The sequence below is a fragment of the Delphinus delphis genome, chromosome 2, assembly GCF_949987515.2.
Source record: "Delphinus delphis chromosome 2, mDelDel1.2, whole genome shotgun sequence".
NCBI classification, from domain to species: domain Eukaryota; kingdom Metazoa; phylum Chordata; class Mammalia; order Artiodactyla; family Delphinidae; genus Delphinus; species Delphinus delphis.
In genome coordinates, this window is record NC_082684.1 from 170,192,392 (window position 1) to 170,218,652 (window position 26,261).

Genomic DNA, 26,261 nt, shown 5'->3' on the forward strand with positions numbered 1-26,261 from the left:
GAGGACCACCGGGTTGGGCAGGTTAGACGGGGGCCGCTCCCCTCCGGACAGTGATCGCTCGCCCGCCCGCCTGTCTTTCCGAGATCTAGCAAACGGCCTCACGGCCAGCGAACTGCCTCATTTTTCTGTCTGTGTCCCCAGGGCCCATCGCTCATCCCCTGAAGCTTCCCAGGTGGGAGCAGATAAGGCTCCAGAGGTGACACGGCGAGGAATTTTCGAAGCCTGTTATCCCACAGGCTGTATGTACAGGGCTTACAAGTGTGGACTCCGGAGTCAGCTAGGCCTCGGTGGAGTCCTGATTTGGGGAAGGACTTAACCTCAAGAGGCCTCATGACTCGCAAGCATAACACAGGGAAAGCACCACCTACCGCTCAAGGTTTTGTTAGGGTCAAAAGAAGTAAGGCAAGTGAAGGCATCCCTCCACCCCCAGTTCCCTCCCCTCCCCCCGCCTCCTACATAGCTCTCAATGAATAGTAGCAATTTTACTTGCTACTGTGATTTTGTGCTTAAAAGGAGGAGAAAAATAATTTTCAGCTTTGTGAATGATTTAAAGGATGTCTGAAGCAAATTTATGAAGTTCCAGTAAATTCGAAGGTGGTTTAAGCTCTTAAATGATTAGCCACGGAGCCATGAAAACTTAGAGGGTGGGGAAGCGATCACACTGTCAGCCTGCAAGCGTGGCGTGTAAGCGTGGTGTGCAAGCGTGGCGTGTAAGGGCTTCTGCAACAAATGCTTATCTGGACGCTCGGTGCCCACCAAGGGGGCACCTGACACGGTGCTTTGCTTCTATTTTGGTACCTAAACATAGGAGCCGAAGTCTTCAGATTACGGTTAAAAGTCCACTCCATTTATGCTACAAATTAACTGGCCCACTTTGTCGAACAGTAACAGCAAGTTAGAGCAATTAGAAAAGGACTCTGAGTTCATGATTACGTTCCTAAAATCAACTGTTTGCAGTGAAGCTTTCTGCTCTAGTTCCCACCTTGGGAGGTAGAGGTGGGTTTGCGTGTGCCCCGCATATGTTGGACGTTTTTTTTTTTTTCCGTTTTCAAGAAATCAATTTGTCACAATGCTTCAGGAAGTGGCTTTTGCTGCACTGCGGACTTTTGGAAAACAACTATAAATCCTAGTATAACCTGTACATGTGCTGATTTTTTTTTTTTTTTTTTTTTGCGGTACGCAGGCCTCTCACTGTTGTGGCCTCTCCTGTTGCGGAGCACGGGCTCCAGACGCGCAGGCTCAGTGGCCATGGCTCACGGGCCCAGCCGCTCCGCGGCATGTGGGATCTTGCCGGACCGGGGCACGAACCCGCGTCCCCTGCATCGGCAGGCGGACTCTCAACCACTGCGCCACCAGGGAAGCCCCATGTGCTGATCTTTCTGTGGCCACTGGTGATTAGGCAGGGGTGCACGCATGGAGCCAGCGGAGGGTCCCAACTGAGGTTTGGATGCGTGTTCACTGGTGTGAGACTAGGTCTGTCCGCCACACAGGAGAAGCCACGGAGGACGGGCAGACCAGTGCCCGGCTGCCTCTTATTCACATCCTGAGCCCAGGTGCCCGCAGCGGTCCAGCAGGGTCTGTCTGAACCCAGAGGCCTTGCCCTTCCTCTGGCCTCCGTGTTGATGCCAGAATTGGTGAAAGACCATGACTTCTGACCGCTAAGTACTTTCCTCACGTGAATGAGATGAGAGTCTGAGGGGCAGAGGAAATGCTGAGACTTTCTGCTTGTTTTGTTCACCGGGTCTGACCCATTTTCGTCCTCACCCTCTTCTATCTCACTGGTCCTTCCTTGACTGATGTCTCCTCTCTGACCTCAACTTCTGTCCCTGCGTTCAGAACTAGGCTGCCTTCCTGGGGTGAGGGCTTCCTTGCTCATAACACAATCCCAGCTGCCAGCGCCTCGCAGGGTTTTCTGGCTTGTAGCAGAAGGCAGGAGCGCCTCTGCTTCACTTCGACACAGCGTATCAGTTGCATCCACCTGGCTGAGTTTTATCCTCTGAGCAAAGCACAACCCATCGCTTCCTCTCTTTCAACACTGTTCTTCTACCAAGGCCCAGGCTCTACCAAGAGAAGCCCACGCTTGCAGTTCTGCAAGAATAACTCATGAAGACACAGACCATTGCAGCCTGGGGAAGGACCTGGGCTCTGAAATCAGAAAGACCTGGACTGAAATCTTGGCGCTTCCCAGAGAATCACAGTTTGACCTTGATTTTCAACCTCTCTGATACTGAGATCCCTGTTTGTAAAAGGGAGCTGTTAAAACCCACACCACGGAGGTGTGATATCAGGACGAAATCAGATGCTAGACATCAAGGCCAGTGACTCTGGAATAGGAATAGGATATAAATCAGGGCCTGGCAGGAATTTGCTAGGTGAGGTTCAGTGAATGACTCAACGGGAGATTTGGGGGGATCTCATTAATCTCAAGGAAGACCTGTCCCCACCCCACCTCCAGCCCCTCCACACCAATCTCGGAGGCAGGAAACAAAATACAGAAAAAGGACAAGAGTCACACTTCCCAAGGGAGACTAGATTCTTAGAAGCTTTAGGAAATTACTGGCTTCTCTCTAGAATGGAAATATCACAGTGACTGAACAGACCAGGTGGGGAGAGAGCACTAAGAGATGAATTGATGGCGAGATTCTCTCCCTATAAAGTCAAGTCTTTGTGACCAAGCAAAAGAGCCTCCAAAGCTTTGGATGTTTTGCTCTGAGGGTCTTGCTGTTCTAAGTATTATCATGGGTATTCTGTAAGCAAGGTTTAATTGGCCCTGACATGCTTTCACTTGGCTTTTGATCTAGATGGAATGAAGAATAGCAAACTGGATCAGGAAAAAAAAAAAAAAAAGATTAAGAAGAAGGAAAGATGTTTGGACTGGGGGCCAACTCAAGTTCTCAATCTGAATTCAGAGGAACTCAACAATTTAAGCTCTCAAGTATTTTCCTCCGAACTCTGCAAGATATTCCTTGGCTCTGGGGTACATACGTTGGCAGGATCTAGCTGACAACATTTCTGATCTTTGGGGTCAGCAGATATAATTTACCAAATGTGACTGATGCCAGCAAAGCCTCTCATTCTGAATGAGCTGCCAGAAAGGGACCAATACCGCCTCTTTCCGCTGTCTTTGGTGATGGAGGGTGGGCGGGCAGGCGGGCATGTGTGTGTGAGAGAGAGCAAGAGAGAGTGAGAGAGAGCGAGAGAGTGAGAGAGACAGAGAGAGAGCGAGAGACAGAGAGACAGGTTTTCTAAGTGATTTACACTAGGACCCTGAAAGAAGAAAATGACCAAGCGCCAGGGGAAGGGCACTAGGTTTCTCAGCTACCCACCCCCGCTGGCTCCAACCACTAGATTGCACTTGTTTCTGGGGTTCATGAGCACCCCTCGGGAGGCCTGGGCTTTGCTGAAGCACTTCAGAGAAAGGAATGGTTGACACGGCCTGATACAGTAGAGTGTGGAGCAATGGCCAGTATGCCAGCCAACACGGGCTGTTCAGAAATATTTGGAAACACTCCATTCCAGGCCTGCCAGTCATCACTCACCCTGAACCATCTTGCCCACTGGAGATGGGTCACATCACTGTTGCCTGAAGAACATTCCAGAAATGAAAGGTGTTGTAATACTACTCCTAAGGTGAATTTTATCATCTCTGATTTAATTGGGGGGAACTTTTAGAGAATTTAAACTTTACACACAGGTGTCGGCCAGGGAACGGTATGTTGCATTAGTAATGATAATACACACACATCTCCTAAAGCAACTTCACCAACACTGTGTCACTGGACTGATCAGTGATTCTGGTCAGGAATTTCCTTTGCTGTGCTCTAACTGTGCAAAGCAAGCAGGAGCGAGGAAAGACTTGCCCGGGGTCATAGAACCAGAAGGCAGAGTCCTTGGACCTCCCCATGGGGGAACCCGTTCCTCACCAGTCACCGCAGGCTGAGCAACTGATTCCAATAAGAAATACATGGGCGGGCTTCCCTGGTGGCGCAGTGGTTGGGAATCTGCCTGCTAATGCAGGGGACACGGGTTCGAGCCCCGGTCTGGGAGGATCCCACATGCCGCGGAGCAACTAGGCCCGTGAGCCACAACTACTGAGCCTGTGCGTCCGGAGCCTGTGCTCCGCAACAACAGAGGCCGCGATAGTCAGAGGCCCCCGCTTGCCACAACTAGAGAAAGCCCTCGCACAGAAACGAAGACCCAACACAGCAAAAATAAATAAAAATAAATTACTAAACTCCTACCACCAACATCTTCTTTAAAAAAAAAAAAAAAAGAAAAGAAATACATGGGCTCCGGGCACTGTGAGTATTCAGAGCTTATCTGGGGCAAATTCTCCTGCTCCTGGGGGTAGGTGCATGTCCTTCAGTCCCCCAGGGGTGGCTGAGCTGAAAGCTCCCTATTGCTGCGAGCATTTGGTCTGGTCTCTTGAGAGATACTTCTTGTTAATAAGTGATCTATGACAGTTACTTTTTGAGGTTTCCTTGTTACATCCATGGGTTGACCTGTAAGCCTGCTGAATAAGGCTTCTCCAGCTGCACAGGAAGACCATCTTTGAGAACAGGGTTGCGGAGCCCTAAGGATGGGCCTCCTGCCTCACCCCATAGATCCTCTAATGCGAAAGGCCAGCAGAGGGAGGAAGAGTTCTAACAGCTAATATACCACCCTTAGGCTGAGACAGGCTTTTTCTCTTCCCCATTCAAAATCAGTGTGTGTAGTGTCTGCCTGCAAGAGGAATTGGCAGTGGGGTTCAGGTGGGCTGTCAGACTCTCTACCCCTCGTCACGCACTGCCAAACAACACGGAGGACAGAATCAATGGTCTCAGGTTTTGACCTCCAACTCCTGCCACTGGAGGGCAAAACACTGACACCCATCCACTGTCTCAATCTAAAGCATGAGTCAAAAGGTTCTGGCCTCGTTTCTTTGGATCGAATCGGGCCTCAGGTTCCCGTGCCAATGCCCACCATCACCAGGAGTGATGCAGAATGCTCTCATTATTCCTGGCAACAAAAATATTCCACCCTGTGCCCATCCACCCCCCGAAAATGACCAAACGGGGGGAGGAAGAAGACTTAGGAGAAGAGAAAATGTGTTATGAAGGAGAACGTGACTCCTACGCGGGAAAGGCTGTGACTGAAACTGAATCATGACTTGAGGGACTGTTTGCTTCCTGTCCTATTTTCTTACTATCTTTCTCTTACCTCCCGCTCAATCCCGACTCTCTCCTCCCAATCTTCCCCCCAAGCCAGGGAAGGAGCAACTCCACTCAGAAGGAATAGAAGGCAAAACAGGAAGCCACAGGATCCAAAAGGGCACCAATCCAATAAGTCTTGGGCCCAGTAAGCCCAGGGTCCTGCCACTTCCTCCTCTCTCTAGGATGCACGGGATGGGAGAAAACCTCCCCCAGGTGGTGGTACTGACTAGACCGGGGGCCAAGGTCGATCTCCCTCTGCAGTTCTGTATTCCACTCCCCACCTGTCCCAAGCCAGCAGGAGCCTGAGAAAGATGCAGAGCCCATCTTGATACGGCTCTTCACCTGAGGGGTAATGAATGGGTGTGGCTTGTGCGGGTAAGGCAAGGGAAGCACGGCAGACAAGGCTGGAGGAACAGGGGGCAGAGGGTTGATATGAGCTGTGTGCGAACCAAGGAGACGTTATTTCTTCCCCCCCCCCCCACGCCGTGTGTGTGTGTGTGTGTGTGTGTGTGTGTGTGTGTGTGTGTGTGTCTGTCTGAACTGGGGCTGGGTCAAACCTCCCTTGGAGGATGACTGTTTACTATGGCCTGAGGCTCCAGGTCTACCTTAGGGAAACAGACTTGTTGCCTTTTTTTTTTATTATAATGTTTCCGGTTTTGCAATTTTAAGAAATGGAGTTGGCAGTTGGAAAAGCCTGGAGGGTTTTCACAGCAATTATCCTCAACCGGTAGGTGGTGTCTATTAGTTGCAAATGGTTCCTTTTTCTTTTTTTTCCTCAAAAGGAAAACAGGGTTTCCCTGGTGGCGCAGTGGTTGAGAGTCCACCTGCTGATGTAGGGGACGCGGGTTCGTGCCCCGGTCTGGGAGGATCCCGCATGCCGCGGAGCGGCTGGGCCCATGAGCCATGACTGCTGAGCCTGCGCGTCCGGAGCCTGTGCTCCGCAACGGGAGGGGCCACAGCAGTGAGAGGCCTGCATACCACAAAAAAACAAAAACAAAAAAACCCAAAAAAACCCAATATGCCACTTTTTACACCCCCAGAAGGACTGCTTATTCCAGGAGAGATTCCTGAGGTTCAAAAGCACGGGGGAATTCCTCAAAAGGCCCTACTTGGCTGCAGCAAACGGTCTGAGTGGCTCTGACCGTGGTTGACCAAGTTGCCAAGGACACGTTGTTCTCTTCAAGAGCTGACCTCAGGAGCTGCCTCCTATAGTCCTAAAAGGCCAGTCTCACCTGTGCACATCTCAGAGCAAGGGATGCAGGGCCTCTCCAGCCATCCAACTCCTAATCCCCCAGCTACGAGATCCAGACAAGGGCCCTCGTCTGCTCACAGCTCAGTGAAAGGTCTGGTCTTGTCATAGGCCCTCCCAGTCCCAGGAAAGGGACTTACCTTACTCTGCTTTCTGTCCAGATAGAACTGGTGTTGGCTAATGGCCATAGCCCAGATGGACTTGATCAGTGCCGGACACGCGTACCACGTGTGCACTGCGATGCCGCTGTGTCCAAACGTCCTCCTTGTCACTGAGGCCCTGGGAGAGCAAGAATCAGAAGGGTCAGACACGTTTACAACGAGGGCCTAGGATACTCAGTCAACAGCTTTTACCGAAAACCCACTGGGTCCTAAGAGCTCCGGCATAAAGGTGACAGATGAGCACGCGTGCACGCACACACGAAACTGGCTGGCAAAGCCCATCTTTTCATTTTATTCTCTAAATAAACGTTGATTCTATCTAAGGTACAGAACGTGATGATCTGATGTACTGATACACATACACAGTGAAGTGATCACGGCAGTCAAACTAAAGAACATTTCCTCTCCTCACATAGGTACCACCGTGTGTGCATGTGTGTGTGTGTGTGTGTGTGCATGTGTGTGCGTGTGTGTGTGATGCAAGCACCTGAAATCCACTCTTAGCCGATTTCCAGTATATAATACAGTGTCATTCACTACAGTCGCCAGGCTGTACATTACATCTCTAGGCTTATTCATCCTATAGAACTACCACTTTGTATACCCTTCGACCAGCATCTCTCTCCATTTCCCCTACTTCCGCGTCCCTGGGAACGACTGTTCTACTCTCTGCCTCTGTGACTCTTTTAGATTCCACCTGTAAGTAAGATCATGCAGTTCTTGTCTTTCTGTGTCTGCTTTATCTCACGTCATAATACCCTCCAGGTCCATCCATGTCGTTGTAAATGGCAGGATGTTTTTTTTTTAAGGCTGAATGATATTCCGTTGTGAATATACACAATTTCTTTATCTGTTCATCCATCAGTGGACACTTCGGTTGTTTCCATATCTTGGCTACCGTGAACCATGCTAATCTTTTAATTTACTGGCTCCTTAGGGTTCAGAATTTGGCCAAGCCTCTGCCTTGTCTGGAATAAGACAGGTCATTCTAGGTCACGGGATGGTCTTTTCTGATCTTCAGCTCCTGGCACTGGGCCAAGACAAACTTCACAGACAGGAAGAGCCTTTGACAATGTCCTTTATTAACCAGGCAAAGCTGCCTACGGTGAAGGACGAGTGAATTCTCCTCTAATTGCCACAGCATCTAAGGCAATCAGAACTGCTTACATTACTCGCACGCAACCTTCCTCGCAAGTTGGTTATCAATTTCAAATATATTCAGAGGGCGGGTGGGGTATAAAGAATCAGGAGAGGAGAGGCAGAAAGAAATGAGCCCGGCCAATGCCGACCCACTACCCACGTCCACATACACGTCTGTAGGAGATGTGGAGGACGTATGCACAGAGCAGAGAGGCAGTCGGACTTTAAACCGAAGGTGGGAAAGAATGGTCCCAACATAATTCATCACATTAATGGAATCAAGGGGAAAAAGAGTTATATGATTATGTTCTCAGTGAGGTATACTTAATAGGATGGGTACATGATTTTGCAAGTGAAATCTGAGAATCTGTTGCCATACATGTGTGTGCATGTGCGTGCGTATGCGTGTGTAGGGCAAGACGATGGGACAGTGGGGTGAGGTTGGGGGCATCTTATGTGCACATCAGAAGAACAATGTGTGTTCAAGATTGAGCTATCTCATTTAGATGAAACTTGGGGTAGTCAGGACTTGTGAATAATCATATTATTTTCATGGCAAGTTTCCCCTGGAAGGAGATTAGAAGCTGCTCCGATCACCTTCTCCCGGGGGCTCAAGATTTAACAGTAGGTGTTCTCCAGACCCACTTCTAAGGAGGAATTCAAATCTGGTGGTTAGTTAATACTACTCATTCTAAGCAGAGTATTCTTCTTCCCTTTGGTTATAACTAAAGTTAAGAGAAAATGCCAGCTCACAAAGGAACACACAATTGAAAATAATGGAAAAGGAGCCGGCAAGAGAGTAAGGAGGAAACCCCCATGGTCTCTGCACGCGTAAAAAGAAACTCATCTGAATACTCACTCTGGCCTCCATGGCAATGGCTGATCCTGGGAGTAAACTCATTTTTTATTTTTCTCCCAGAAAAGGTGAATTGGAAAGGAAAAGTAACTTGAAATGTATTTCAGGGGCGGTAGTGAGAGCAGTGCCAGGCTAGGTGTATTTTTCAGGTAAGGCGGGGGAGGGGAGGGAAGAGGCTGGCTGGTCTGGGAGTTCCCAGGAGCACCTAAATCAGATGGTCTCAGAGTGTTTCTCCCGCCCGATTATGAATTTCTCTCTTCTCTACACTGTTTGCTTCAGGCTCTTCCCACCCCACCGACTCCTTCTGCTTCGCCAAGCCCAGAGAACCGCAGAAACAATGCTGGGTATCCATTAGGACACCGGTCCAGGAGAGCAAATCTGGAAGCATCTTCTGGGACAGCCGAGCCATGCCCTGTCCTCGCAGTGTCCCAGGACGTCCATCTTCAGGACACGATTCTGCACCACACTTGCCATCCTATAACTTTGCTCCTGGCTTCCTTCCTGGTTTGGGGGAGGGGATGACCCCTGAACCATCCCAACACAGTACAGTTGATTAGATGACTCTTCTGTGTTCAAACAAACAAGGCAACAGCAGCAGGACGACATGTTTAACTGGAGCAGGGCCAGGAGGCCGTAGAGGAGTGCTTACTGCAGCGCCAGGCGGGGCTCCAACCCCCCAGGAGACACGGGCTTGGCCACTAAACTAAGTAGCTAACCGGGAACAATCCCCTTTGCCTGCCCTGTTGAGCATTTGGAAAAGGTGCCTTTAAAGGCATTGTCATCCTGGGTCTCCACCGCTGCCATCAAGGAAGCCACGTCTCTGGCCTCTCCTCGTCTCCCCTCTCCTCTCCCTGCGTGTCTCTAGGCTGACAGAGGACTGCTTTCCGAGGGGCCGTGCTCACGTTCTGTGCTCAGACTGCCTCTGGCGCCTGCACTTCTCTCTTAGGCCCACCTGCCCGACATCTGTATCACCCTGAGGGCCCACCTTGAGCTTTACATCCTTAGCTAAGATTTCTCCTTCTCAAGAAGCCTCCCCAGACCAGCACTTACAGGCCGTGCTATCTGGTACTTGGCACCCGCTGTCTGTGTATAGCATGGCGGTAAGTCACATAAGCTCTGGAGCCAGACTCCCTGGGCTCATATCCTGTCTTTACCCCTTAACTAGCTTTTTGTAACCTGCAGCCGGTTACTCTGCTTCTTCTGTGCCTGTTTCCTAAGTACAACAGGAATACTAGTACCTATTTTCTGGGGTTATAGAGAGGACCCAATGAGATAACTGTCCAAGTGTTCAGAACAGTGACTGTGCACAGTAAACACTTAATAAACAACAAGTTCCTTCTTCTGTCGCTCCAATTGTGCTATAAGTTCTTTCAGGGCTTCCTTCTATACCCCAGGACACGTAACTGTGCCTGGACATAGGAGCTACTCAGCAAATGTGAGACTGACCACTTTCATTTAATAGGCTAAAAGCCCACATGATAGTAACATGAGGTTTGGACTCCTTCCAATATCCCTGGGTCTTGGGAAAGGGAAGGGAATTTAGAATTACATCACGAATAGGACAATAGACCCCGACACAGAAAGAACACGACGAGTACACACACACACACACACACACACACACACACACACACCCGCCGCCCACTCACTCAAGGATGCGTCCAAGGTACCTCTGCATTAGCAGAATTCCCAACAGAGCACAGGCCCGGAGAGTCTGTCTCCAGTCCTACGCTCAGCCTCTTAGACCATCCAATCTCCAGTCTTTATTTTGTCAATCAGCTGCTTTCTGCATCTGACCCATTGTGGCAACATTCATTCTGGGACATTACTTTCAGCATCTCTTGCCCCCCTGCCTGGCCTGAATCAATGCATTCCTGCTCTGCAGAGACAGGGTCTCTGGATCCTGAGCCCCTTCATCACAGGACCCTGAAAAACGCTGCACAGGCTGTTACACTGCCAACGCTCTCTATCATCACCTGACAACGAGACACGAGTCTCTAAGACGTTCTCCGCTTGCCTGTTGCACGGTAACCATGGGGTGTCGGGGGGAGTTCTCACCCTACACGGGAGTTCTGTTTCAAGCAGATTACGTGGCCAGGCAAACGGCACAGCAGTCCTCCTGGGTTATCACTGACCGCAGGAACGGACATCACCGCACAAGCCTCACCCTCTGATGGGGCAAAATCTTATTCTCATGCCGAGAGCTTTCTGGGAGGCACGTCAGCTTGTCTGAGCGCCCAGAAGCCATGTGTGTGAGGAACTGATGCCAAAACCCCCTCTTTCCCGAACCAGGGCTGGGGTATGGACAGCACCCAACATCCACATCTACTCCTCCACAGGGCCTGATCTTTTCACTGTCTTCCCAGGGCTACCTTCTTGTTCTAAGTCTGCTTTTGGACCTATTGAAAGCGATTTATTCTCGAGCATTAGGTCTGTTTTTAGGGAATTTTGCTGCCGCTTCTGGTCTGCCTGTAACTCTAGGACTAGCAGACAAAGGGAGGAAAAGCCACGGTACATGCTGCCCCGAGAACCTTCCACGCAGGGCTTGCTGCATTCCAAAATGGGACCCTATTGTTTGGCATTGGACTTGGAGAGCATTGACTTTGACATGAGCGCTCCCTGGGATACAATGTGAGGTGGAGAGAAAAAGACTTGTATTTCTTTCACATCTACCCACCATGGCGAACACCCTAAAATTACAGCTCACGGAATGAAACAACTTAGCACAACTCTTTCAGCTGTAGGTTCCTTCTGTGCTCACTCTTCAACCTGAAACGTTCTCAGAAGCTCTGACAAGCCATCCTTCAGGCTCTTCTCTGGCAAAAACTTTCTAGAAGGATTCAGACCACGGCTCACTTTAATTTGGTGATGGTTCTGAAGTGCTACAAATCTTTCCTAAAATGCCCTGGCTTGTAAGACAATTCCACACGTCCGAGCAAGTAATACGCGTAGCCAGATGAGATGACCATGGAACTGCTAATTTCACACACACGCGCACACACACACACATACAAACCCACCGTATTTCCCAACACACAGAACCAAACAAAGCTCTACTGTCTTATTTGAACTCTATTCTCCCGATCAACCGCCCTCTTCCCCCCCACAAATGAACATGAACAGTGACAGCACAGAAACAGTAATTTAAGTAACATGCTGGCGAGGCCACACGCTCCCAGAAGAAAAGGGCTTGTCTAGCTTACCTGCGTGGGTCATGAACTTCCACAGAAAACTTCTTCTCTCTGAAATACAGGTTTTCCAACTGCCTCCATTGGAATATCTGGACAGAAAACAATGCAGTTGAAGTTCAGGAGTGGGCGGGTCACGGCTGTAGTCCTCCCTCTGCCGCTGAGCTTACAGCTCGCAGTTTCCTTATCAAAGCTCAAACAGTACAGTTGTTTGCACCTCCCATGCCTCTTGCTCGACACACACACACACACACACACGCACACACGCACGCACACGCGCGCCACACACACACACACACACACGCTGCTCTTCAGTTCAAAACCCCAGCAATGTGGCTGTGGATTTTCCTGCAGGCTTCTCAACGGGAACAAAACAAGTTCTTTTCAAGTGGTTCCCCGGCTCTGCTTGGCCTTTGTTGAATTCTCCAAGACAGTTCCCAGCTCTGCAGACTTTTCCCTCCAAGGAGAGGGGGAGGTGGGGGGAGAGGAGGGCGGGCTGACGCAGGGAGGGAGCAGTAGCCATCTGCCTGCGGTGCTGAATCGAGCTTCCTGCCTCCAGTGCCGAACTGGGAAGGCGGTCACATTCCCAGCCTCCCCTCGGGACTCTACTTCCTGCCCATGAATGTGTAAGAGCCCAACTCGCCCTGGTGATCTGGGGGCGGCTGGGGAAGCTTCCCCGAGAAGGGCGGGGGGCGGCTAGCACTCTATTTGGGGGCAGGCAACTCAAGATAATAATGTGAGCCCATCAAGCCCGGCTTCTTTCTGCAGCACAAAGAATGCCAGGAGCCCTGGGGCCGGCAGGACGCGCTGCACCCCGGAGCTCGCTGCGCTCAGGGAGGCAGAGAGTGAAATGAAGGCAGAGAGTGAAATGAAGGCAGTTCTGAACAGTGGGAGCTAAACAGAGTTCCTGGCACGGCCTGATGGGCCCCTCTGGCCCTGGTGGACATTCCTCCTGGGACGAGGGAGCCTGTTAACTAAGAGGTTTGGGAGTAATCAAGGCTGCAGCATTACTCTGGAAGGGGGTCCTTTCATTGGACGAAAAAGGAAGTTACTTAAACTCTCTGAGAAATGTCAAAAGAGGTTCAAGTTATGCCCGTAACATTCATATTTATATTTGATGCATATTGTAGTCCCTTCTGTAGACTGAGAATTTGAGTTTATTGAGCCCAAAGAAGGGTCAGAGTTTCATCCTGGGAGAGGCTGATTCCTCCCCTGATCCCCCCTTTCTTCACCCACTCAGTTAAGGCAAATGCTTTTTAGGGTCTCATCCTAGACCCGGCATCCTCTCAGCTGGGGCCCCTGACTCTCTCTGATCTGCTCACATTTTCTCCTTCAAGATGACAATTTCTGTGTCCCATCCATCCGGCCCTGCTCTACCCAGGACACGGCTCCTCGGGGCTTGGCCAGAGGACTTCACCCCTTTGTCAAACTGGGCTGGGATAAAAACTGTTTCTAGAATGGCTGCATGCTTCTCACAACCTGCTCTGCAGAATTTTACAATTATTTTGTCTGACTAATAGGGAGGAGGACATGGTTTTTTTCTGATTCCAGAGCTACCTCTTTTGTTCCCAGCTCAGAGTACATTTTGATCTGAAGTCCAAGGAAAACTGTACTTCTTTTTCTCCTTTCAGGTCAGTTCCAAGGAAAGCAAGTCCTACATGAGCTCAGATAGCCTTGTGTCAGATCACAGATGAAATGCCACCTGTGTAGTCGGTTACTTGAGTCCCAGGTCTGAGTCTTATGCCCTTATCTGATGCTCTGCTCTGCTAAATCCCTCAGTGAAATGTGAAAATTTCCTCTCTGACCCCCCCATTGTTAGATATATACAGATGGTTCACCTGATCTTAGCTACAGACACAAAAGCACGGGAACTCACAGCTCCTTAACTTATAACCTGGAAGTAGTACACAGAACAACGTGGCCAGACACATGCTCTGGACTCTGCATCCATTTGAATCCTGACTCCCCTATATCCAAACTGTGTGACCTTAGGCAAGTGACAGCATTTCCTTTAGCCTCAGTTTTCCCATCCGTAAAATGGCAATAATGCTCCTCTAAGGTAGAGGCAACAGATCCTGGGCACGGTACCTGTACCAAGTAAATGCTCAGTGAACTCAGATCTCAGTGCAATTCCTAGTTGTTCTTACCTCTCCCAAATCCTGGCGAATAAAGGAGATTAACTCCAGAACAACTGAAATAATTCTTAAGTTTTTTTTTTGTTTTTTAAACTCAAGCCCTGTTGTCAGGGTTTAAGACAATAAAGGTTGATGATCTTCATCCTGGAAATCTTCAAGGAAGTGTACAGACTTAGTGCCCTGACCCCCACACCCCCTTTCCTCTGAAGAGAGGGCTGAGTGGTAGATGGCTCGTCCCTGAGCCAGACCCGCAGCCCCTGTGCTGCACCCACCTGCCCAGGTAAGGCAGAGCCCTGGCCAGGACCCGCTTCACAGGTGTGTGACCTGAGGGGCCCGTGCTCAGTTTTAACGTTCTGCTGTCTCCATCTTGAAATTCTCAATAAGACTGATCAACGGGCCCTGCATTTGCATTCTGTCCCGGTCCTGCAGATTATGTCACTGGTCCTGACCGCTGCTAATGCCATGGGCACTGTCCTGGGCGGGGCACACTTGGGGGAAGGTGCATCTGATGGGCAGACCTCCACAAGCTTTCTCTTTGTGGGTGTGCTTGTGAGCACCTCTCTTGGGCCTTGGGTTGGAAGCCCCACCCCCCCACCCCACCTGGTGAAAAACCCCAAAGCCCAACACTCAGGGGGTTGGTTCCCTGGCAACTCCTCCCTCCCCGACTTTTTGCAAAACAGAATACACGCCGGGGGTCTTCCCCGGAAATGCTCCCCCATGCTGCTGGTGTGGAGAGCCTCAAGTCTGCCAAGGGCCGAAACGAAACCATGTGGTCTCTGCTGCGGCCCTTCCGCCTGCTGCCACCGCCCAGATCCCTGCTCTCGGCACTGAACCCTGACGGCCTGGCTCCTGGCATCTCCCCAGGAGGATGTACTGTCTGTAGACATTTCCAGCAGGGGGTAGAGCAGTGGCTTTGCCTCATGTTTGCTCTAAGCAGGGATTTTTTTTTTTTCAAATGAAATATTGGGAAGGGAGGGAGGGAAGGAAGGCAGTTTTCCAGGACAGGAAGGTCCCAGGAACCCAAAAGGAGGTGCTCATGAGGAAACAATGGCCTTGTCCTTTGCCCCCCCACTTAGGGGAGACAGGAGGTGCTGAGGAACAGGGGGAAGAAGGCAGCTGGACGCCCCCATGCACCAAGCTGGGCTGATGGTGGGCACAGGGACCCTACCTACCAAACCCTCCCCTCTGACGCTGACAAGCAGATATAGAGCAGACGCCTGACCGGGTCTCCCTTTATGAACAGGGTACACTGGGCTCCGATGTGCTGCTCTGGGGATGGCCCCTGATCATCTGTGTCACCTCGGGGGAGCCTCCCGGGCTCAGTACAGCCATCATAACCCGGCCACCAGCTAAAGACACCCCATAAAGACTCACCGGACACACAATGATGGTTACAACTGGGCTAGAGCCCTTAGGATTTTGCCTAATTTCTATGGCCAGTTCTGCCCAAGGAGGTACCTAAAAGCTTAAACACACGGTCTAGCAGTAATCAAAGGGCTTATTAATACCTATGAAAAAGGCCTTTCTCATGCACTTCATCTGGGCATCTTTAAAAAGCAGATGTCTCGGGCTTCCCTGGTGGCGCAGTGGTTGAGAGTCCGCCTGCCGATGCAGGGGACACGGGTTCGTGCCCTGGTCCGGGAAGATCCCACATGCCGCGGAGCGGCTGGGCCCGTGAGCCACGGCCGCCGAGCCTGTGCGCCCGGAGCCTGTGCTCCGCAATGGGAGAGGCCACAGCAGTGAGAGGCCCGCGTACCGCGAAAAAAAAAAAAAAAAAAAAAAAAAAAGTCTCTTCTTTGATCTTTTAGTATCCCCCCCAAGAAGACCAAGTGGGAAATTTTCTTCTTGGGGAAAACGACGCCCAGAGAAATTAGAGGAAAATGCCTAAGGCCACACACAGCAAGTCAGTGAAGGAACCAGAAATAGGAATCAAGGGCACCTAGCCCATTACTCTAACCTCTAACTATGCTCCTTTCCCCATAGGTCCCCCAGTTAGTGGGAACAGCTCTTACTCACTAAAGGATGGTTAACTTTATGAGTGGAATGATTTTTACAAACAAGCAGCAATGTGACTCTAGGTAGGAAGTACAAAGCCACATCTTTTCTGTCCTACACACTGGATTTTCTTTCCTTTACAGGCTGTGAACGATAATACGTATCACTCCTTTCTTGTCTTAGAGACCTGGGTTCTTCTGGTTTTCCATACAGAGATGCCTCAGTACCCGTAGCTTTCCATCAGGGACTGACAAACAACAAGAATCATGATTAAGAACAGCCTTAATAACTTGGCCTTGCCTGGAAAACAGAAACAGAGAGAAACCATCCAGAAGTGGTTTTGAGAGCGCGCCTGTCGCCACGGTTGGGACCATGGCTGGTCCTGGACGTGGATTCGTGGCTTCTGACCCAGATGTGTGATTCCCAAGCGATCACAGGCCCTCCACTTCCCCTTTCCGGGCCCCGATGCCATAACGTATAAAAGACGAGATGGGAGATATTTATCCATGGAAAGCAGACAAGACTGGCTAATAAATAGAGCCTTTGAGCCCTGAGTGCAGCAGGACGCACTAAAAACACTTAATGAGCAGGGCCAGGTTACTGGATCCTATTAGCTGGTCTGCCAGGTTCCCACATCCTGTGTACGCTGAAGGTCAGGGCCAAGGAGGACTCATGTCCTGTTCTTCCTGAGCGGGTGAGGGCACAGCGGGGACAGGCAGAGGGGCCTTGGATCCCTGACACTTCCTCCACAGCCAGTGTTTACTGGGCGCTAGCACAGCACGTGGGGTGATGGGCGAGCTCTCGGAGCGAGGCGGAAATAAAGGCTTGAGAGGAAGTCCGCTCTAGTGGCTCTGATTCTTGACCAGGACTTGGGGGAGCCTCGTCTTCCTCCTGTCTCTGAGGCTGAGTCACCAAGCCTCTTCATGACCCCTCTCTGAGTAACTTCCTGCTGCTTCTAGAGGGACCATTATACTGAATCCCGGCGGCCATCTGGCCAGTCCCCACCTCCCACAGGTAAAGCAAGCCCGGGGTGGGGGGCAGAGGTTAAATAAGTAGCTGGTGCCGGGCCCCCTCTTGGGACTTCGGTCCTGGGCTCTTTCTAACACACCAGGAGGACCCGACGATGAACAAGAACAGAGTTGTTTCGAGCCGATGTTTAAGGGATCACTTCTCCAAAGGCTCTTGGCTGTCTGCCTTCCAAACACCAGCAAGGAGTTCTCTCGTAAGAAGAATCGGACTCACAGCCAGGAATAACCTCCGAACTCAGGAAGAAACACACCAACTAAAAAAACCCACTTCCTGATTTCATTTCTGCTCTGTTCACCCTCTGGAAGTAGGGCTGTCACTCACTCATCTCCAGGTGGATTTATACAATTCGGCAAATAAAAATGAGCTGCCACACATCGTGAGGGATACAGGACAAAAGGAATCACTCAACCCCAACAGGGTGGACTTGAATTAAAATGGGAGCACAACACAGAAACCCCAAGCCTGCATGGTCAGAGAATTTTATCAGGTGTCCCCTGATAAGGCTTTACGGTCACGCAAGAACTAGTTCTAGGGAACAACAGAAGCGGCGCTGTTTTTAGTGGGTTAACAGCATATGTCAGAGGTTTTTATATCGGTTGCCTGGATATTCAATACATTTTACCTTATGCTCAAAAAAGAGAGAAACAAGGCCCTGGGGGTTTAGGTAACAACCAATCCCCATTCCCCTTCCAAATATTCAAGTTGTAACATATACTTTACATGTACCTATGCTAATAGGACAGAGGAAGGGCATGACGCCTCACATACGTTTATATGTGTAAGGCGCCTACAACCTAGTTGGGAGGATGTGACATACACAAAGCAGACTGTATCCATGATATAGGAACTAACTTCATGATGGAGTTTAAAACCATCTCTGGTTTCTGGATCAGGCTTTTAAAACTCTAGGGAGGCACCCCACCGGCTTATGAAGATAGGTCTCGTGCTTCTGTTTCAGAATCAATATTCATGACCATCGCTGAGAGTCTCCTGGGTTTCGGTTCATCGTTTTTAGGGATGAGAACCCTGACTTGGAAATCAGGAGGCCTCGGTGATAGTCCTGACTTTGTAAGTCGCTCTTTATCTTGGCTTCCTTTTCCGCAAAAGGAGGGGCATGTGTGTGGGCATTCCTGCATCCTAAGCACGGGTTGAAGGTCAGCATTGTAAGTCCTTGGAATGCCACCCTGCTACTCTTTGGAATTTAAAAATAAAGTAGCTTGTGTTAAACATTTCCTACTTATGGGAGACAGTACAGAATACCGTTGTCCCGCGGCATCCTCAGGAGCTTGGTTCCAGAACCTTCCTCGAATACTGAAATCTGAGGATGCGCAAGTCCCTTATATAAAACGGAGTGGTGTTTGCATATACCCCACACGCACCCTCCCCTACACTTTAAATCATCCCTAGGTCACTTACAACACCAAACGCAATGTAAATGCTATGTAAACAGTTGCCGGCACGCAGCAAATTCAAGTTTTGCGTTTTGGAACTTTCTGGAATTTAAAAATTATTTCTGAATATTTTCGATTTGCAGTTGGTTGAATCCACAGATGTGGAACCCGCAGATAAAGGAGCAGACTGTTCTCCTGACTAAAAGCATGGTTTTCCAAGTCACACGGTCTACCGCTTACTGGCTGTGTAGCCTTGGCAATGAAATTTCTGTGTCTCTCTTTTCTCGTCTTCGCAATACAACTCCAAACAACACCAGTTTTACTTTCATAGGGCTGCTGTATTGATGAACTCATACATACGAAGTGCTTCAAGTGGAGCCCAGTATGTAGTTAGCACTCAAGTCAGCCATCATTCACATGCTACTCTACACGTAAAAGAGTTCGGATTGCCTTGAACACGTAGCCCGAAGTACAGGTTTGTGCATTTTTTTTTTTTTTTTTTTAAAGATGGCTAATATGGTTCCATGGGCATTTTAAAAAATGGTTTTTGTTCCTTGGGTTTTTCACAATGCAAGTGTAAGCCTAATCCAGTGTCTTCATCCACTGGAGTTGGTGTTTGACGTATTCTCCTCAGATTCTTTGCTTCCAATCCTTATCCGGTCAATTCCTGGGTCCACCACACCTTTGACCAGAGTCAGTTTGGACCACTTTCCTGCTATGACGTTTTTTGGCCACTCGCCTTGTGGGAACTTAGTGCCCTGACAAGGGATCAAACCAGTGCCCCCTGCGGTGGAAGCGCGGAGTCCTAACCACTGGACCGCCAGGGAATTTCCCCTGCTATGACTTTTAATCTCGCAACATTCGCCCTGAGAGGAACGTACTCTCCTATGATACAGCTCAGCAGCGCACTGAACGGGCCAGACTGGGATCCAAGGCAGAGCCTCCAAGACAGGCAATCTACGTCCAAAGATTATTAGCTCACAAAGTGATCCTAACACTGTCCTCAGGACCTGCGTTGAAGGAGGGCTCCCTGGCTTCCATTTTCTTCCAAGAGGGCCACATAACCCAGCAAAGAAAACAATAGCTAATTTTTCTGCACAGCCAGACCTAATGGAATCAAGATGTTCTTCCGGCCGGCTGCCTACCCCTCAGTGTCAGACCACAGGAGCTCTCAATTGATTGGTTAACTCCGTGACAGATGCCCAGAGCACTGGGCCTTGACCCTTTAATGGATGGCCTCTTTTTAACCCATCAAAAACCTTTTAGCTTCCTTTGGCTTCAGAGTCGTTACTAGGGGAAGAAAGAGGGAAAGAAGATCCACAGATACTTAACAGGCCTACGGAGAAAACAGGCCATTTTATTTGTCCCCAGTGGACGCAATTTCCTTTTAATTTTCTCCCTGGGGGGGTATCTCTCTCTATCATTTTCTTGTGTGTATTTTGGCTTTTCTTGGGGAAGGACCTGACCATAAAGCTTTGGCAAATGTAAAATCTTTCAAGAGAAGCTGAACGTGCTTTTCCTTTCTTATCCTTGGCCTCCTGATGGAATTTCTTCCCTCTTCCGTGTGCCTCTGGGGGTTGGATGCGGGTTAGTATCCAAAGGGAGAAGCTGGCCAGGGATGCACGTTACCTGAGTTCAGCTTTGGTTTTTCTCGCAGTGAGCATGGTGGCCCAGTTTGGTGTGGCTTCACTTCTCTGGGCTCCAGCCTTCCCTTAAAAAAAGAACTTCAAGGCTAATCACACCTGTGAAGACTTCAGTGAATGGGATGCTTCAGAGAGGGAATTAATCTGAGAAGCAGTTGGTCCGTCTCGGGTGGGGAATTATGATGGGCCATTCCACTTGCAATGGCAAAGATCTCTTCTTGGATTGCTCGAAGGGTTTTTGTTTTGACTACTTTGGAGGACAGACTTTGGGGAAACCTGTATTTTTCTATATTTTTTTGGGGGGGGAGAGGAGTTGGCAGTTATCAGTTGTCTTACACCTGGTGGCCCTGCCCAGAGGTGCGGCATCACAGTGAGACCCTGATGGGGGCTGGCTGAATCCGTGAGAGATGGGGTAGAAAGCGGAAGAATGGGTTGGCAATGAGCTCTACATAAATAAAGGTAAACAATCATAACTAAACCCCTGCTTAATCAAGCTTAAAAAAAAAAAAGAAATGACAATGCTCTGTTACACTGTGTTATCTGGGAAACAGAAGTCAAAAAAAAAATTAGTCAACTAGCAAGGGCTCTATGGGAATAATTATTTAAGAGCAGCTTGTGTGCTTTAAACTACCCAGTGCTTCCAGGGTTGGCTCATCCTCCTGGGGAGGGGAAGGCCTTGCAGATCCTGGTTGCTGTGGGTACCAGGAGAGGGGCAGACCACTGCTGCGGAGACAGCAGGTGTGAACTCCAGGCTCTCCTGGTTGGAAAGTGTCTCAGGGGGTGTGGAGGACGGAGAGGCACGGGGCCAGGGCCGGGAGGCTTGCTTTGCGAGCCACACTGCTGCCGAGACCACGTGCGCTCTAGCCGGCTGCTCTGTGATGGTGGCTGCAGCCGGCAGGGGCAGGGAGGCCGGTGTCAAGCCGCCATCTCTGCAGCTGGCACCCTGGTTGACTTCGGTCATCTCTCTCTCTCGGGTTCCTCTTACTAAGCAGTTCTGTATCTGCTCCACAATTTAGCCTTCCCAGAAAGAAGAAACATGAGGGGATGTTTTCTTAGAGATAAGGACAGAAATTCTAGAATTTCTGTCTTCCCAGGAGGACTGCTCCTCTTTCAAGCTCTGCCCTTGTTCCATTTTCCTAGAGGAATCCTGAAGTGGGCAGGTCAACGTGGGGAAGTGTGAATTGGGGGGAGAAGGGGTGGGGGCAGAGGAGGAACTGGATACTTCCCAGCAGCCTGCCCTAAACCACTTTCCTTTCATGACTGCTGTCCCCATCCCCCACCCCTCCGACTTAACAGCCCTAACCTGGGCTACTTCTCCCAGAGATTCACGTACTACCCTCTGCCGAGCAATTCGCATCCTGTGTCACAAACGTCCTTTTTACTCAGTTATCTTTCCTACCTGACTCTAGGCTTGTTGAGGGTATTTTCCTGGCACCTAGCACAATGCCTGGGGCATATCAGACATTCAGTAATTGTTGAGTGAATAAGTGAATGAACGAAAAGCTCTTTGAGGTAGGGATTATGGAAACCAAAGTTCAGAGAGCTTAAGTTACTTTCTCCAAGTCACACAGATGATAAATGGTGGGAGATGGTATTTGAACCCCTAGGTGCTCAAAATTCAGGTAACTTCCGTGCCATGAGGAACCACCAGCCCCTGAACCTGCACATCTTGTTAATACCTTTCTAAACTGCACGGGATATGGCCACAGGGAAGTGGCAGTGAGGGCCAGCCCAAGAGCTGCAACCCAGGAACCACAGCCCTTCCTTCTTCTGGTAGTTCTGTCTGAATTCAACTCTCCTCCAAAGTGAATGGGGGAAGTTACGGTCTCCAGGAGCTCAGGGGCTCGAGCTGGAATCCTAGTACAGACCTGGAGTGACTCTGCATGCCCATCCTGCTGAGAAACTGCCTCGACTGGCTTAGGGCTCTTTGACAGGCGTGATCGGAGCAGGACCCTCCTGGTAGAGTCCCCCCAGCCCTAACTGCAGGCGCTGGGAGTGAGAGCTTGACACCGTTCCGGCTGTGCTAGGGTTTAGTATTAAATAGGTTCACACTTCGGAAAGATCAGCTCAGCCCGGGTTTCCCCTCTGAATCATGCTCATTAAAAAAAAAAAAAAAAAAAAATCTCACAGAGCTCCGTCGGTATCGTATGGCTCAGCAGAAACAAGCCGAGATTCCCTGAGACAAAGCAAAGGTTACTGGATGCAACAAGCAGGGTTTCTCAGCCTAACATTTCCTGCTTCTAAGTAAGAAAAGGCGTCCAGATGAACTAGAATAGTGCAATGGTCTGTGTCCTCCTGCAGTTCATTTTCCACATATAGTTACTAGTAGCAATTTGGGTACTTCCGCTCCAAGAGACAAAAAATAAAATCAAGAGACAGTCTAGATGGATTGGTAGGGAAATTTTATGCTTTTTCCCCCCCCAATCAACAAATCTAAGCCGTAAGCAGCTCTCATGCCTCCCTCCTCCCTCCTCCCTCCCTTTCTTTACAGACGTCTGGCCTTTCACGTGGAGCTTTCTCCAACCTTCCTTATAGGAGCTACACTATCCCATCTCTGAGGCCACTACACACATATACAGGGAGATGACCTCAAAATTAGTGGGAGCTTCCAACAAGCGAGTAGATATTCTGCTCTGCTGCTTTTGCTCATTTAACCAGTATTTATCATCCACCACGGGTCAGGCACTGCACTGCCAGCAGGCGTGCGCTAGAGAAGAAACAGAAGCCTCTGCACGTTTTTGGGAGGGGACAGGGGGGCAAATAAGAGAACTGGACAGCGAGGAAGTCAGAGGGTAGCAGGTGCTGGGGAGGCTAAGACAGGGGCTGTCACTGTTTATCAACCGGTCGGGGAGCCTTCACTGACGTGACAGCTGAGTGGATACCAGAAGGAAACTGGGGCAGAGCCGTACACTCACGTGAGGGAACACAAGAAGTGCAAAAACCCGAAGCACCATTTGTGTGTGTGTCTGTGTGGCGTGTGTGCTTGCTATGTTAGTGCAGAAAACGCTGACGTTACCAGGGAACGATGGAATCTTATTTAGCCTTAAAGAGGAATGAAGGTCTGATTCATGCCACAACGTGGATGAACCTTGAATACATTATTCTAAATCGAAGAAGCCGAGCACAAAAGGCCACAAATTCCATGATTCCATTTACACGAAATGTCTGGAATAGGCAAGACCAGAGAGGAAAGTAGGTGCGTGGGGCTTGGGGAGAAGTGGGGAGTAGTCAAGAGCTCCCTTGAGGCCTTTCCACTGTTTTGACTGGTAAAAATCCTCCTCTGCATTAACCATAAATCAGAAGATGCTCTTTGGTTAAAACGCAGTAAAACTAACTACTTAAAAGGAGCCAGCAGTCCAGGCTAAAGCCCCCTAACCCCAGGGCTGCCCCTTCTCCATAAGCAGCCCCCCACTGCCCCGGTCGCATGGTCCTCCTATAGACCTCTCCTCCCGGGTCCCCTGGGGTGGGCTCTGTTGGAGCCAACTGACCGCTTTGGGCTGTCATGGCCGAGGCACCTCTGGGGGCGGGGGGTGTTCTCCACCACCACCATGTGAGCAACCTGGCCAGGGACCGGGTTTCAGATGGTTTTTCAACCCTCACAGCTCCAAGCATCAGCTCAATATGTATCAGTAAAGATATCTACGTGTGCACGCCCGTGCATGGGCCATTCACTCAGCTGTGGTTCCTGACCCTTGTTACAGACAGGGCTGGGGGCTGGTTTATGGTCCGGGAGGCCTGGAGAGACGGGCATCTGGAGCTCCCCTGGCTCTTTGACCTCCTAGTAAAAGGTCAGAACAGGGGCAGCCATCACAAGGAGGCTGGGTCTGCTCTGGGTCCGCCCACGGACCACCCTCAGTGCCAGTGTACGCTTTCCAGGAAGGTTCTCAGGATTGGCGAAGAATCTTTCAAATCCCCATGAAGCATCAGAAACACCTGTTGCGAATGCCAGAAGGACCTGGGTGCCGGGATCTCTGGGGTTGCCCCAGTTCTTAACTCAGCACAGTTGGTCAGGAGTTATGCCATTGGTGGGTGATGCCACCACTGCAGAGCCAGAGCCACAGGATATGATGGTGACATACTGGCCGCAACTTCACGGTGATCAATCTCATTAAAGTGAGTAGTGAGCAGACCACCCAGTAAGACAGGCAAGAACCAAACAAACAAAAGGGCCAAGAGCCCGTTTCATGGGTCACCACCCTGGTTCGAGAGGCCACCATGTGCCCTGGTTTGCTTGGGGCAGCCCGGGTTTGCCTGACGCTGGGGTGTCATCATTAACCAGTGCTCTCTTCCATTCTCAAAAGTGTCCTGGTTTGGATATTAAAACCCTATGGTCACAAAAATAAATATATTCTATGATTCCAGTTATATGAGATCCCTAGAGGAATCAAATCCATAGAGAGGGAAGTAGAATGCTGGTTGCCAGGCGCTAGGGCTGGGGAATCATTGTTTCACGGAGACGGCTTCAGTTTTGCACAAAGAAAACGTTCTGGAGATGGGTTGCACAACAGTGGGAATGTACCCAAGACTTAACCACTTACCAGTGGTTCCAATGGTAAATTTTATGTTATGCATACTTTCACAATTAGACTTTTTTTTTTTTACATTTAAAAAGCATTACTGTTTATGTGACTCTGAAACCTCTCACCCTCCATTGGGGTATGAAGTGTTTAGGAAGGTGGAAACTGAGGGAGAATTTGAGAGGGAGAGAGGTGTGCTGTCAGCTTCCCTGACCCAGAGTGGGGGACTTGGACGATGCCTTCTGCTAATCTAGTGAGAAAAGGTTCGCTAGGGTCGCCTGGAGAGCTTGACAGGTGTCTCCTGCAGTTAAGGGCCACCTAAGACTGCCCCTGGCTCCTGTTGACATCTAAGTCACGAGAAGTGGGCTGCTAGCTGCCCGCAGAGGAGCTGACGGGGAGAGAGAGGCAGTCCAGCTGCGAGAGGGGGCAGGATTTACCTTTAGACCAAGTTTGGAATTTTGGTTGTTATCAAGGACCGGACACTCATTTCTTAATAAAATTAACTTTGCTGCTTAAAGTGACTGCATGACTCTGTATTACCTGGGAGTGATCAGAGAAGTTACGGGCTGTCTGCGTTTCCATCTAGGGAAGAACGCTTTTAAAAGAACAGTGGGAGATAGAAGAAATGGGCCTTCTTGAGTCCCAGGTGGTCGATGTTCTTGTTAACCTGGCCAAGTCTTTGGTTTTTAAGCCAGAGAAACCCATCAACGCTTAAGCTACTGCTGGCCCAGGGCTCACTGGAGTGGGCGAGGATACTGGAGGCGCCTCTGCTCAGGACTGGGATCCAGCAACAGCGCTGGGTTTTGATTTGAATCTTCAGATTGCACCCAGGGTCGATGGGGCGCCCCAAGGAGCGGGAGTCTGTTTCTGCGAGTTATTTAGAAGCTCGTCAGTCTCAAGGCGGGTGCTGGTCTGGCTGACTGGGTGTTTATTTGTATGTGATAAATACAGACTGTTGAGTTTGACCCCTACTCTCCCCCCAGTCAACGTGGCTGTTCATATGGCCATCCTAGGGCTGTCCACACGAGGACGAGCCCCGGGACACCTCACACCCCACACAAGGGACAGAGGCCTCAGCTGGGGGGGCGGGGCTGGAAACTATTTTTGTTTTTGTTTTTTTGCGGTACGCAGGCCTCTCACTGCTGTGGCCTCTCCCGAGGCTCAGCGGCCATGGCTCACGGGCCCAGCCGCTCCGCAGCATGTGGGATCTTCCCAGACCAGGGCACGAACCCGTGTCCCCTGCAACGGCAGGCGGACTCTCAGCCACTGCGCCACCATGGAAGCCCCTGGAAACTATTTTTGGTTGTCTGCTCAGATCTAGCTGCCACTTTGGCTGACGCGAACAACAAAGACAGACAGGGATTTACCCACTTAGAAACTGGCATTTTCTCCCTCTACCATTTTCTTCTGGGAAAGTGTTGCTTTTCACTCTTCCTTTTAGGAAGGACTCCCTTCTGGCTTTACAATGAGCTTGCCCCTTGCTTCATTCCCCTCCCCTGTTTCTCCTTTCCTGCTTCTCTCAACCTCAAGATTCCCCAGCACCTGTATCATTGCCTTGTTGATGAGGAAACAGACCTAACGATGCGACTCAGCTTGCAGACCTGGAGCTAAAACTGAGGGGTCTTGACCACCAGGCCAGATATCTTCCCACCAGATAGAACAGTAGGAGGTGGGCGCAGGGAAAGAGCATCCAAAGGGCGATGCCAGTCTGGCGATTAACCCTTGCAAGCAGAGAACGTTTGGGTGAATTCTTCAGAGTATAGTG

At 50.1% G+C, this 26,261-nt stretch overlaps 1 protein-coding gene across 3 annotated transcripts in view; it reads right to left on the reverse strand.

The window, feature by feature from the left end:
• Nucleotides 1–26,261, reverse strand: part of FRMD4A (FERM domain containing 4A) — a 233,384-nt gene that overhangs the window by 50,329 nt on the left and 156,794 nt on the right. For all 3 annotated transcript variants that reach the window (XM_060006260.1, XM_060006259.1, XM_060006261.1), the window contains exons 12-13: nt 11,802–11,878; nt 6,582–6,720 (exon numbers count right to left, since the gene is read on the reverse strand). In XM_060006260.1, coding sequence (XP_059862243.1) covers nt 6,582–6,720; nt 11,802–11,878 — 216 coding nt within the window. The remainder of the gene's footprint in view (nt 1–6,581; nt 6,721–11,801; nt 11,879–26,261) is intronic.